We start from the raw sequence: 14,901 nt of genomic DNA, 5'->3' as shown, positions 1-14,901 counted from the left end.
AACACATTGGGCATGATGAATCAAGGATCATAAGTTAAGGATTAGGCTGATTAAGGAACGTGCCAAAAATGGTGACTAGGTTGTTGCGAAGAGAGGAAACAGAAATATGTACAAATTGCAGTCGTTGAAAGGGTACAGCATCACACCTCTGTAAACTATCGCTATTCATTCGTACAATTTCAATTGCACAAAGTTGAGAGCCACTATGGAAATTGTAATTAACTCGTTCATCCAGACAGGTTCTTGCTCTGCGGTTTGAACGTTACGAATGAAAATTAGTTGCAAATGGAAAACAGAGGCAAAATTCACGATGAACGGTCGAGGACACGCTTTCTTTGGGGCAAAGGCTTTGCAATATGGAAACGTGGCTAGTGTACGGATTTCACGATGGAAAAAGTCGCTCATGGAGGATCCGCGGCGAAACGTGACGGAATCCAGGCTGCGCGCGAATGAACGACAATGATCTTGACCTCGTACGAATAAACATGTCGCCTTCGCTTGTTCCCATGTTTGTGCTCGTGCACGCGTATACACGTTTACGCGGCTGCATTAATAAACATGAAACTGGTAGTCCGGTAACAATTGCTACGAGTCGCGTCTACGGTTTTATCGAGCCAGTCGGTCGTTTCGACTGTTTGAATTTTCCAGTGATTTTATCGATCAGTCAATGGCCACATTACCTGAATGTCACAAAAGAAAAACGTAATAAGCGAAATGGAGTCAAGGGTTACGTTCATTGTAAACTATCTCTGACTTACAGTCTTCTAGCAAGTAATCGTTTGTCTGCTAACGTTCCCTTTGTACTTTTATTATAGCTTTTTAATACCAAACTTTCAATAACATTTTTCGTTTGATTATGTCTGGTAAACCCTGGGATATGCTGAATATTTCATTCTATCCTGAATAGGTTGTTAAACAAGGACGAAATATGTGTATGTGATAAACGCGTGTATCAATAAGATCAACGATTGTACCGTCTGGTCTCGTACTTTTTTGGAAAAGCTTGGGAAAAATCGGTATACAAGTATACGTTTGACAGTCGTATGCATAAAGCGATCTGTTTTACTTGTACGAAAGTTTGTGAAACGGCATTCTCGCGTTTTTTAAGAGGCGATCGAAAAGCTCGATTCATGAGCAGCGTTGTCAATGAACTGTAATGACTGGACACAAAAAACGAAAGAGAATAGTTATTGTTTTACATTGTCGAAAGAAAATTTACTTGCCCATTGTATTCTCGCAACAGGTTTCGTTGCGCGAGTTGCGTCCATTGTGCGGCCGATAAATTCAAAAAGCAGCAAACTCGTTGCGATTTGCCATTTTATTTTGAAAATCTACCAACGAATCCCCGAAACGCTGTGAATATTTATTTACAAACGTATGGCTATTTTTATCGCGACTGAAAATGAAAATGAAACGCTTACAGCGATCGTGAATCTGTGTGATTGTGTGCGTATGAGCACGTGTTTCCTTCGAACGATGGAATCGAATGATACGAAGATCGAACAAATGTTTATGGCATTAATTCATAAGATGGCTAAACAACTGTTTATGGTATTAATTCATAGGGTGGCTAAACAAATGTTTATGGTACTAATTCATAGGATGGCTAGTGTCACGTGAGCATTTGGTTGCACGTGGCAAGAATACAGTCCATATGCAACCTCATATATTGTAGGAAAAATGCAGTCACTTGGATGCAACGTGGGAGCATTTGCTAATTAAAGGTTGTGAGAAATATGTCGGTTCTATATCCGAAATACGGTTCGACAAGAAATAACGGGAATACGTGCTGGATACTCGCGTCCAGGTAACTTTTCATCGCGCTTCAGGGTCGACCCAGTTTTCTATTTTAATCGTAGCCCTTCTCGAACCACAATTTCCCTCGAGCCCCTCTTTATTATCTCTTGTCCATTAATTAAAACTCTGGCGGATACGAAAATCATCATTATCTTTCTTTCCACGTCAGCCACTGATTGGTTGGGCGGGTTTTGCTCCGTGGAAACGTATCGGTTCTCGCTGATTCGAACTGAACGGTGTCGTTATTAAGCGGACTATTAACTTTCTACCGGTCGGATAGAGTGACAAGGTAAGCGCATAGGTAACGAATCAGCGTGATTCGTTTACAGCTTTAATGAGCGAGGTACGAAAACGTCGTAACGAGGGCGTGTCCGGTTATTTCGAGATGGGGACAAGGAGCATCAACCTGATCCATCGGTACATATCGCTGCGACGTACGCGTAGAATAAGCTAGATACAAACCGCTATAAATAGATAAGCTAAGCGAGTCTAAACTGCACATAGGCTTTTTAATCCTTTCAGGATTGGACCATTTTTAGCCAACGAGAAAACTTGATTGTCTTATCTCACGATTTAATCTCAGTAGTTTCGTTAAAAATTTAACTTAGTTAAGATCGAATGGATTAAGAAACCGATCGAGAAAATTGATTAGATAAAAATAACGCACATAAAGACATTCGTGTATAATAAAAAAAAAAAAAAAGAAAAAAAAAGAAAGAATATTCCTGCCTCGATAAATACAGTTACTTTCAGCTGACAATTTTGTCAGTGCGATCGTATAAATATTCGGTTGCAAAAATCTCGAAGTGTTCGGTGTAAATCTTTTTACCCCAACAGGGTCTTCCTGTTTTACATCGTAGGAAAAAAAAAATGGTTGTCGAGTTGGTTCAGCTTTTTTCGTCGAGCATCTCTGGAACTTTTCCAAAGTCGCCAAGTGTTGTTCGGCCGAACAATTTTGAAACTGCATCGGAATACCGTGGATGCGGTATTTCACGAGGCTTGCCAGCTCGTCCTTGGAGGCGATGACAAAGCTCGAAGAAAAAGAAGATATTCGTCGAGGCTTCCATTCTTTGTTTCTAGCGCATGATTTCCTTTCTTGGCTTGCCTGATCGCTTTTAGACGAGACCAATAGCCTTTGTTACTTTTAACAATACAATGACCCGAAACAAAGCCTGGCTCTCGTATCCACAATCACAGAAGACGATAATCGAGCGGTGTAATAAAACTTCATGTAGAAAAGATTATATCGATTGCACACGAGTTGCTTCTTTAATCAAGCTACAAGCCTTCTTTCGTAATTAAAGAGAATTCGTGAGTGGAGAAGCGATTCATCTGGTATTTCTAATTTCGAGAAGTGTTGCAAACGCGGCTACCTTTATCAAGAATGCTTAATAACTTTCACCTTCGTGACAACGATTTACACGTGAGATACTGCTGCGTCGCATGTAAACGGTCGCTTAATTACGAAGATGAATGGGCGCGACAAAGAATTATGCGGGTAATCCATAACACCGACGCGATCAAGTCGAAGGACTCACGAATTTAGATGACCAAGTATTGTGTTATAGAAGAAGGGAGTCAGGGACGAAAGGAGATCTAAAAATATACATTGAAAGAAAAAAGAAAAACGAGTTTGCTCTCTTTTCGTTTATCTCCATGATTGATTTATTGCTCTCTTTCACACAAAGTCAGGAACACATTGTCTAGTTATTAACGATTCACAAATATCATTTAGGAAATGAATAAAAAATTAATCACGGCGCCATCGAGTAAAAAAGTCGTCCCGATCGATCAACGAGCCTTAACCCTTTCATAATGTAAGAGGAGAGAGAAAACCGTCAACTATAATACTAAGAATTATTATAATCGTCGATTCGTTCGAACTTAGCTAATATTGAAAAGCTAAAATGAAAATTCCCGATGCAACTGTATTCGAAATCATTCATTGTAAACTGTCGTCATTTTATTACACAGTGAAAGGATTAACATAATCTGACTATTCTAAACACTTCGCTTGGCAATATTTACAACGTTATACAATTTTGCCGAGCAAGTTTTGGATCAGTGTCACCGCAGTTGCAATCTCGGATGATGCCATACGCGTTTCCATGTATTTCAACGAGCTTCATTTCAAACCACGTTCTTCGAAATTTCACATCCGCGCTGGAAATATCTACAATGTTATACAATCTTGTTTACCGATCAGCATTTTGATCAATGTCACACGTATTCGAATATCGTTAGTGTACGTTACGCAACTCGATGTTTTTGAATGATGAATCGTTGGTCTGTTTTCATGAACGCGACGTTGATTCAGTAACCATAACTATTCGAAATTATATAAAAATTGAAAAATGTAAAAAGTCAGCCGCAAAATTTGTACGTGTTGGCGAACTGTTCGTGAAAAATCTCAAGCTAAAAGTTAAATAATTATACGCTTGTAAAAAAAATTCGCCGACTTTATTCCGTTCGTACGCTGCCTGCTTTTTAAAAACTTTCTGAAACTCATTAGCGAGGCGGTATGTGCATTATTTTTCATGAAATTAAAACGCCTCTGAACGATTTACCAACACTCTGTAATTTTACAGCTACCAAATCAACGTATCGATTTTCTAGTTACGCAATTAATTTTTCCGTGAATTACGCAAATTACGTAACGCGTTCTGCTTTTTCCCGCGAACAAATACATATTCGCAAACGATCGTATTCGTCGAAATCGTGACACCCCGTGTTATTTCGATTAATCGAGATTGAGAAAATTTATACGACTTTATTTACGTTCTAACTGTTCTCAACTGACGTTATTTTTGTTTACTTTCTCGTCGAAAAGTGTTAAACGACGCGGCTTGCGGTAGAAACATTGGCTCGAGTTTGTCCTATTTTTCTCACGTTTTCGATATAATTTTTAAGGGAGAAGGTAAGAATGTAACGGATATAGTGTTCACTACGGTTACTCGTTTAAAAATGGGCAAATGGATGTTTCGTGTATAATGGTAAGCCTCTATAGGCACGGCCACCGACGTTGTACTTTTCAGAGGCAAAGGGCAAGTCATTATGAATCAGAAAATGTTGTCTGGTCGTGTTAACTATTCCTATAATCACGAAGATTTCGACCTTATACAGAACGTTAGTTGTCGTTGGAAATCCGATAGAAACCTTTCGGTTGAGCTTGCTCCTCTTTTAATACGCTCCGATACCAGTCTAATGAGATTTAGGCTGCGTATGGACGATAAAAGCTCGACAAGTTCTCTCTAAGAAGACGATCGAAAGCCAACCGCGGTTTCGACGCATAAGCTTCTTCGCTGTAACGAATTCAACATTGGCCTCAATCACTCGGACCGTTCACCAGCTGATCGTTCATTAACTCGGCAATCGCGGATCGGAGGATTAGAAAGTGGCCAAGAACAACCGCTTGCATCCCCACGAATGCTCCTCTGCAAAAAAAGACTCGCCTCCAACTCCACGGAGAACGTCGATGAACTCGATTCTCGTTAATAAGGGTTTCTTCTCTCGAGATTTTCTCAAGCGAATATCTTTGTCTGTTCTTTTGCTATTTTAGGAAACTTTTACAGCGAGAGTTGGAACGAAGTTTACAAGGTCCTGGATGGACGGCCGGAACTTGGATGGCGGAGCTTTCCAGTCTGAAAAGCTTAAGAGCGACAACTTTCTTCTTGAAGGAAGCTGACGTTTTAAATTCTGTAGGAGAGAACGCTGGCACGATCGAATTTCACGAGCTGCATATTTTACGCGTAGATTTTTGACTGCTTAAGGGCAGCATTCGCTTTCTCTCAACCCAGTCGCGAACTTTTTTACTCTGGAGAAGTCGCGTTGTTGGTTGGATCGCGCGCGTTCGTTCGGTCTCTTTATTGTCACGCCGTGCCGACAAAAGTTGTTCCGGGGTAACGACCAGCCAACTGATTCAACTAACGTTTTCTAAGCAACCGGTCGAACAAGCGGTTCCTTTCTTGCAGCCGCCTCCTTTCTCCTCTTGCTCTTTTCTCTCACTCCGACTACTTTTTTCCACCGCTCCTTCGGGATCTCGTTGCTCCTCTTGACAAAGACGAATGGCACCGGTGATTCCTCTCGCGAACGAATTAGTCAGTCGTCGAGTTTCGGCTACCTTCGGGAAAACAGGAGACCAACTCGTAGAGTTTGACCCTATCGGAGCACGGAATAGGTTTCGATAGAATGTGCAGCGTCGTTCACGATTCGTCGTTCGCTCGATCAAATATTAATCGTGACTGAGAGAACTCGAGTTCACGTGCGAACAACCACGTCTTTCTAGATTAGAGAATATCTCGAAATTCGGTGCAAAGACAGAACTACTTTGATGGTAGTTCGATTTAAGATTATTCGGATGTCTGGTATTATTTTTCAAAGTCGAAACGTCAACGCAAGAATCGTCGATTTTTCAGAATCCTTTTTAAACATTCCTCGGTTTTAACACTTAGATATCGAAGAGGATCGACAACCCTTTGCTCCAGGATTCGACGATCGTGGAAGTATGGTGTATGATTTCAGCCAAACTATCAGCTGGACTTCCTTCCCGCGGGAGCTCGATAACCTTTGGAGAAGTTCCCAACTACGGCAACTTTGAAAGCCGATTGAAAATTTTGTTCAACGTTCCCTTGATACTTCACGCTCTTTATAAACCGTTTCGAACATTAAAAACTTCGATCCCAATTAAACTCTCTTAAACCAGAGATTTCGCGTCGGTTGTTTTAACGGCTGGACCATTCCATCGTTTAAACTCTGCTCTTTTCTACCTAATTTCGCTGATCGAGCTTTCCCATCAAGGACGACACTTTACAGCTCTCACTGATTCGTTTTGAATGGACGACTTGGTCGATGAACTCGTTGGCTCGATTCTGGATGCGATCAAAGATCGACGAAATCGTTTCAGATCTGTCGTGCTCCTCTCGGTACAATCATAAATCAGAATAACGTGGGACGAAGCAATAATTCGCGGGAACGAAACTCACAGTGTTGCACGAGATGTACGTGTGACAAGACTCAAAGTCTCGAGCTTTGTGTCGGATGTATGTTCCACGAGCGTCGCGACGCCCGAACTGGAAGCTGGCCACTTCTGTGCTTGGGTTTATATTTAAACAGCGAAGAGTGGCCGACGAATACAACGACGACGCATCGTCTTCCTTAGGAGAGAACGAGAGAGATCGACGAAAAGTAAGGGTAGAGTGTCGTAGAGGGAGAAATACCAGACGGGAGAAAAAAGACGATTTTGCAGTGCCCGAAACCGAAAATATTCCGAGAGAAATGCGCAAGCATGACTGATTTATTTGGTGTTATTTAAAGAAGAAATATCAGATTTTCAAGAATACACGATTTAATCGAGGACAACGATGGAATTTGTATTCCGATAATTTGTTTCCATCGATTTAGGTCACGAAAAATTCTTAACGTCTTTTTTTCAGGAAAATCGAAAGCGTTGGTTTATGATAAAGGGCATTGGCTGCAAGCTTTCTGGAAGCACATGGTGCTGGCCTACGACGGAGATGTTGGGAAATCCATGCTATAAAAGATCCACAAACATCGCGGATGAATCGCGGACCTCCCACGCAGTGCGTCGAGTCTGAACTTTCTCAAACGCGCCAGTCCACAGCTTGCATATGCCGAAACGTTTACGAATCTGCATCCCGCGAAAAGATTTAAGAAAGAGCTGTATTAATGCGACTTCGTATTTCAAGATTTATGGAAAACACAGTGTGGCTCGCGTCTTTTGACCTCGATCCAAAATTATTTCTCTAATAAGAATTTCCAACATTCTCGAATCCTTGATCCGGACCAACCAGCGCTGTTTCGAAAATATTAAACCTGTAAAAATATAAAAACACTCGAAAATGTGAGAAGAAATTACACATTTCTCCAATACGAATCCCCAGTATATTGGAATTTCGACTCGAGGCAATCCGCGCGTGTTAAAAAGACACAGACGCCAGAAAACACGGAAAGGAATAATTTTTCTAAGAAGAGTTTCCGACATCTTCAAACTGACCGAGGCTCGATCAAAGTTCTATCCGTCGAGATACATCAGAAGACAAGAAAAGAAGGAAGAAGAAATGGAAGTGAGAAATTATCTCACGTGTGCCTCTAATATCGAGATCGGGAACAAAGCAAGAGAGAAAAACCTTCGGGTTCAGGCTCGCATTCCAGTGCGTCGTTCCAATTCTGTTCCCCTACGGTCATCTAGCTTGCTCGAGTATGGCCACTAGCCACCCACCTATCCAGAAAACGAATAAAAAGACGAGAGGGAGTGTTCGGTTGAGAAAAAAAAAGACATAGAAGAAGAAGGGACAAGGTAGAAGTAGGGGCGGGATGAAAGAGTAGAGAGGCAAGAAAGGAGGATATCGCGACGATACCAGGAGCGTAAGGTCTCAGGGTACGCCCAAAGGGTCATCACCCTGGCATGGCATGATGCTTTCGTTTCTGGCCGCGCCACCCTTCTCGGGCTCTACGAGTCTCGTGCTCTTTACCACACCCCCGTGACGTGCACTTTTGCTCCTTGGCGCGTCTCCAGGGACGAAGAAATATGGCCTGGTCTGCGAGAAAATGGCGTAATTATATACGAGGGCGGGAAAAAGGAGGGTGTAAATCAAAACGGAGCCCTCTCTCTCTCTCTCTCTCTCTCTCTTTCTCTAAAGCTGTTCGAGGTACTATGCTCGGGAAGAAGCGGGGAAACCGAAACGTGGAAGGAGAGGAGCACGAACTTGTTATCTACCGGCGCGAGCTTCGACATTCCCTTCGACCCGCGAACGCTATCATCTATCGGTACTCCGGGGAATCGTTGGCGCGCAACTGCGATAACATTTCCACCGATCGAGCCGACGCGTGCCTCTCATTTTGTTTCCGAGAGCACGAAAACCATTTTCAGAGCCTAGAGTTTAACGATATTCGACCCGTGCGGCTTCTGAAAAGGCATGGATCTGCGTTGAGATTTAACCCATTAAGAACCATCATAAAAGGCAATTCCATTTTTTTCTGGTCATCTCTTTTGATGGCTATCTCTTCTGATTTCAAGTTACTTTTTTTTTTTAATGACGAAAAAGCGGTTCTATCTCGCTGGTCAGTTAGAAATTTTGCGTTAATGCAGCGGTATATGGTGGAAGCCTCGCAATAGGATGGAAAAGTGCGGTGAACGAACCGCATCGTAATTAGCGAATGGAATTCTTAATTATTCTAACGAGTGCAATGACGTCACGTGCTGGAGGATCCTAAGTACCCGACCATATTACCGCAACACCGACGTAACTTCTTTCCTGCTCTATGCGACGTTTTCTCTTTTTTTCCTTTCCAGTCGTAGGCAGCCTTTTGAAATACTCGAGGCCCCTTTACGCGAATTTCTCTTGGTCGAGCCACCGCGTCTCGTACGCTCAGCCGAACGCGGTGTAACAACGCCAGAATCACGCGATGTCTACCTCTAGCAGTTGAAGAAACTATCGTCGTTTTAAATCGCGGGAAGTCGCCTCGACGGTTGTCACCTCGACGAAGAAACAAGTTGGGAGATCGTGTCGAAAATATACGATAAGATAATAATAATTACTCGATTATGTGCGAACGTAGTGATTAAATGGTTCCATTCGTATGATGTAAGGCATAGTCAGATGTATGAAATAAAAGTTACGCTTATCAAGCTGTAAAATTAGAAAGCAAGAAAACAATGATAATCAGACTAGGAATTTTTATGAACACAATTAAAGAATTGGAACTTAATTTAGCCTCTGAAGTATCGTTTAAGAACGTACGAGTCTAACGATCAATACTACCGCGAAGCAATAGTTTTTAATTCGAAATTTTCGGCTTTCTTGGTTCACAGAAGCAGGTCACAACGAGCAATACTTCCAAACGCGATTCTATGCAAATAGAATCAACAGCCACGAAGAAACGGCAGTGTTTCGCGTTGGAGTCGGTGGTCGACAACGGGCACAGCAACCGGAGCAATGCCTGCATCCATAGAAAATGAGATACCTTTCAGCAACATCGAAAATATAGGTCATGGAACGAAACGGAGAGGAAGCTAGGTAAATAGAATGAGAGTGTACGCGCAGGTGTCGACAGAAGAAGAAAGAGAGTCAGTCGGTAGGTTTTATCTCGACCTGGTTGCTATAGGATTTACGAAATTAATCGTCGCGCGTGTACCCGTTTCACTTTTCACCGAGACACGGTTTTCGTTTAGCAACGCTAGGAACAAACACATCGTGCTTCAATACATTTCGGTGAGATTGTTGTGCCGATTCTAATAATTTCCAATAGTATACGCTGGTAACCGTTCGTTGGAATATTTTCTGCCAAATGATACCGTTTCAAGCGGTATTTGAGCAAGTAAAAGGAAAACCAAATAAGCAACAGCCACCCTTGACGACTGTTTAGATGGCGGAGATTCACTGTGAAACGCCTGTGCCGCGTGCAACACACCGGAAAGGTTAATACAGGGATCTTTTCTGAAACGAAATATCGATTGACGACGAACCTGTGGAGAATTATGCTACCCCTGCACAGCTGTAACGGGAGAACCCGCAAGAAAAGAGACGAGACCTGAAGAGAAGAGAAGAGAAGAAAAGAGAAGAAGAAGGAGAGAAAAAGGGCGGAGAAAGAGGAAACGAGGGTGCCGCACGAACGTCCTTGCTCATATACCACCAGCAGAACCACCCTCCTGTTGCCAACCGGGAATCGATCCAACGACCACGTTCCTCTGGTCTACCAAGAAAGCATCCCTTGGTGTACTACCCGTTTCCTTCCGCCCGCAAACTTCCTTTCCTCCAAGATCTATCGAGCTGTATTACTTTTAGACACGTTACCGGTCGTGAGAGAATTATTCTGAAAATTTCATTCCAATATCGACGTGCAGCTACGAATAAACGACCTCAACGTTGGACACTTTCCAAAGTTTTTAAAGAGTTTGACGCAAGCGTGTCGCTAATGCGAACATGTGGAATCTATCTTTACTCGTTGAGTTTATTTTTACAAAATATTCTATCGATTAAGAATGAATATCGTCTTTAGTAGTTGGTACACATACCAACAAAGAATTCGGACACTTACAATGTGGAAATATTATCATGATCGCATTGATAAAGTTTGAAATAGACGCAAAAATGTATGTAGAAGTTACACGATATTTATCGCAAACATGCACTTTGCACGCATCGCAAGATTATTTAAACGGTAAAATATTCATTATATCAATGGACGTCAATTCTTAATGGGATTGCTTTTAGCATTTGTTGTATATTTAAGCCAACTGCCTACGATATATTAATTTTTTACATAATACATATTCATAAAAATTTCCCATGATAAGTGTTCGAATACCTTCGTAAACTAGTGTATATGTATTCGTAAATACGTAAGATAGAACGCGTTGAAAAGGTGAAAGGGAACTGCATTCGCGTATTCTTAATGCGGTAAAAAGACAATGCTTGATGTACACAAAGACTATCGAATACGTGAGTCATACTTCTTAAACGATATACATAACAAGAGTGAGATAACGCTCCGTGACATTATCGAGAAACGAAACATCTGTCGAGGAACATCGCGATGCACCAATGAATCAGCCATAAGGCATAGAAATAGTAGAAATCTCTTTGTTACCTTGCTTTTTATTTCCATCTCATTGTTATCGTAATTCAAACGGATGGAAAGAATATCGTCTATATTAAAGCAATGTTTAAACTTTTTACGATTATATGAAGATCCTACAGTAACTCCATAGGTATACTACCAAATATATTACTAGAAGAAATATATTATCCGTACAAATTCAGAATTTTTACTACTCCATCCCAAGTAAAGCTATTATTCTTAGATATATTGGATATATTCCTCTTGGAAGACTAAAGATACACTAAGAATTTAAGGAAACTTTTAACGTATCTTCTTCACTTGTGAAAACTTTCCTCCTTTCTATATTCTTGTTTCCTTATTCTCTCTTTTTATGGTTGTTTTTATGTCCTTCCTATTTTTCGTATTCCTTGTTATCTTTTCTTTTATATTTGAATCTCCTTTCTGGTATCTTCGCACTGCTCCTTTATTGCACAATTCCTTTTTCGATATTCTTGCAATTTCTACTAGTTCCGCTAAGAAATCCGGAGAAGCTATCAAATATTTTCTTTTTTTAAGCAGATAGATCTATCTATCTACTATCGAACGATACTCGAAAGCATAACCGGTCGGATCGGCGAATTTTAAGAGGCTCGCCTTGTGCTCGATCTGAGATCAGCGTTTCACCGACTCGTTTCAATTTATTGTCAAGCACGACGAGCGTGAGTCATGTCTCGACAAGACTATCACAGTGCACACGTGTTATCCACGGTGTACGTTTACTAACGCCGTCAAGAAAACGTGCTCCCTAACGAGAGAACGCACGACGCCATGCTGTACCAAGTTCTCATCATTATGACGTAGCTTTCCAATCAGCTGATGCTCGGTCAGACGTTCATCTTTGATGACGGCTTTCAGATACACGCACGAAAACGTTCTGTATTGACGTCGGCGATTCCACTTCAACTGATGCAACGTCACGCTTCGTTTTCACTCTTTTGTCTAATTTTCTAAACCTACTCCAAGTTTAATATTTGTTTCTATTTGAAATGTCTCGTCGAATATTTCCAAATTTCCTAATTCATAAAAGGACGATGACAAAAATAACTTTTGGAAGAATCACAAATGTCTTACTTCGGTTTGCAAGGTTTCCTAATTTAAATCAGTTCGACCTGAAATGCTTCGTTGAATATTTAAAAGTTCCCGAATTTATAAGAGTTCAAGATCACAAGCAATGGTGAAAATAATTATTGGAAAAACCACAGAAACCTCGGAACAGCTGAGGACCGATTAATGAAATATACATAATTCCTCGTAGATAAGATAAATATGTCAATATTCGTATCTCTTTGTGACGCGCAAAATATAGTACGTATTTAATCAGTTGATGGTATTGAAAACAGTATCCGGTAAACCACAAAAGGCTCCGCGCTATGATTCTTCACTATTCGACTAACAATAAGGGTCTTTTGTCCTCCTTCAAACGTGTCTGTCTATTTTTAAACATTCGGTATGCAGAAATGGGTACGGACAATAAAGACCAGGAGGATGTAAGAGCATCGATTCGGACCGTGGAACACGTCCAAACGCATTTAAACAAGTTCTATCGTAGTTTTAGACCAGCTTGTGAATACGAAAAATCGAAACGATACAATCGATTGCCTAACAGAATTAAATTTCACAGCAACTCCAATAATTTATACTTCAAGTAGTATCAATTTCCACGATGTTCAATTACAAATATATTTCGATTTTCTTCAGGAATGCCTATATATAGATTTAATTCTAAATACCAAGTAAACTTTTATGCGCAAGGTGTAACATGAGTGTACGTTCGGGATGGAGGGGAGGAGGAGCTGCTGCTGTTGGGACTCAAAAGTTAATGGTTAGGTTAGGTTTCCATTACATGCATACATGGGGCTATTGCGACAAGATTACGTACTTTCACAGCATGTGAATTTCTCTATGATATTCATCTTGCTATACGCAAATTTAGTCGATTGCGATAGGTTCCTTTTAATTAAAATTTTACGTATAATTAAAATCGACACGTCCTCCTCGAGCGTAAAATTTTCTGTTTATCGTTCGTATCTCTAATATGAGAGTGTGGAGAAAATTTCCTCTTACCTTTCCCGATCAAAATTTTCAAAATGCTCCGATACGGGGGATCGCCATGAATTAATTTCACCGATGAATCGATATCTCGTTCGAGTAACTAGGGCGATTTTCAAATAGGATGGCAATCGGTTAGACGTCGTTGTAGAACTTGTAACCAAACATGGAAATCTTTCTTCGAGCCGTGTTGCGACGACGCGATGACATAATTTCTCCACGTCAAGGCAGATTCGTGAATGGTCGTGTAACTTTTCACTGGAACACTGCACCTCTGATCTTATTCGCGTTACATGACCACGTCAACGAGACACCCTTTGTGATTTCTTTGTTAAAAGAGGGGTTGCGAGAAAAGAAGGGTAACGACTACTAGACGTTCAGGCTATTATGCGATCTCCATTTCGGAGCGTCAAGTAAAAATACAAATCGATGGATGGTCAAATCGTACACTGGAGAAGAGAGAGTCAAAAACGAAATTGAACCGTGTAAATTGACAAATAGAATCGAACAACCCTGAGTTAATGATGGCGAGAATCCAGGCGCAGCTGACTTCTTGTTCACACTATTTCCTCGTATTTCGGTTATTATGGGTTTGAATACTCACATGACGAGTCGCGAGATGATCGAAGATATCATATTAACGGTTTTGAACAATATACGGTGTACGCGCGATCGGAAGAAGCGAGCAATTAATGCGGACGGCCGTTTGTAGCACCACTGCTCACAGGTCAACCATGTTGGACTGGCAGCTGGCTGCTGCTGCGCGTGTGACGTCACGTCGTGTTTTCGTCACGTGACCGCAGGGCTGTAGAAACAGTTGGTATCTCTTAATATCTCTCTCTAGCGGGGAATTTAATTTATTGTTATATCGAAGCCAAAGAAAGTCTAAAGAGTTTTCATTTATTTTTCCTAAAACGAGGATGAAGCATCGTCAGAATAAAAAAGAGAATATAAATTTTGAATAACGTAAACATCAGTAATGGGAGTAACTGTTTAATTTAATCGATGGATATCCAACTTTAATCTACCATTAAAGTGTCTTACAACGTACCAAAGCGCAGTAAGAGGAAAAAGAATATATCACGTGATACTCGTAATTAATCATCGTTAAAGAATGGAGTAATACCATGTTTGCAAAGATACAGAGGAATGAAGCTCTAATGTAGAGGAACGTTTCCCAGACCACCAGTCCTGTACAAACAAATAAATCGAGTGGTAAAGATCGACGAGACAGCAATTTGTTTGTGTCAAGAATAGTGACGCGTGTTGTGATTTATAACACACTACACACGTATCAGTTCGTTTTTTGGGAAACATACTTCATAAAAATAACAGCGAAATGGAATATTAAAAAGGTTTCATTGCATTTTTTCAGGAGTGCAAGTAGCAACAGGAGAAGGTACCTTAACCCCAGAGCCTGTTCCCATAATGCGA

The 14,901-nt window shown here is 41.0% G+C and overlaps 1 protein-coding gene across 3 annotated transcripts in view; it reads right to left on the bottom strand.

Moving 5' to 3' along the window:
- The window catches only part of LOC139993592 (uncharacterized), a 116,532-nt gene that overhangs the window by 15,081 nt on the left and 86,550 nt on the right, over positions 1-14,901 (bottom strand). The window contains exon 1 of one of the 3 annotated variants that reach the window (XM_072015484.1): positions 14,072-14,229. The exons of 1 other annotated variant lie outside the window; for it this stretch is intronic. In XM_072015484.1, coding sequence (XP_071871585.1) covers positions 14,072-14,103 — 32 coding nt within the window. In that variant the 5' untranslated portion in view covers positions 14,104-14,229. Of the gene's footprint in view, positions 1-14,071; positions 14,230-14,901 lie in introns of those variants that run through there. One more of the 3 variants, XM_072015482.1, reaches the window with a different exon arrangement.

The sequence above is a fragment of the Bombus fervidus genome, chromosome 13 (genome assembly GCF_041682495.2).
Source record: "Bombus fervidus isolate BK054 chromosome 13, iyBomFerv1, whole genome shotgun sequence".
NCBI lineage: Eukaryota > Metazoa > Arthropoda > Insecta > Hymenoptera > Apidae > Bombus > Bombus fervidus.
This window is presented reverse-complemented; position numbering and strand designations above follow the sequence as displayed.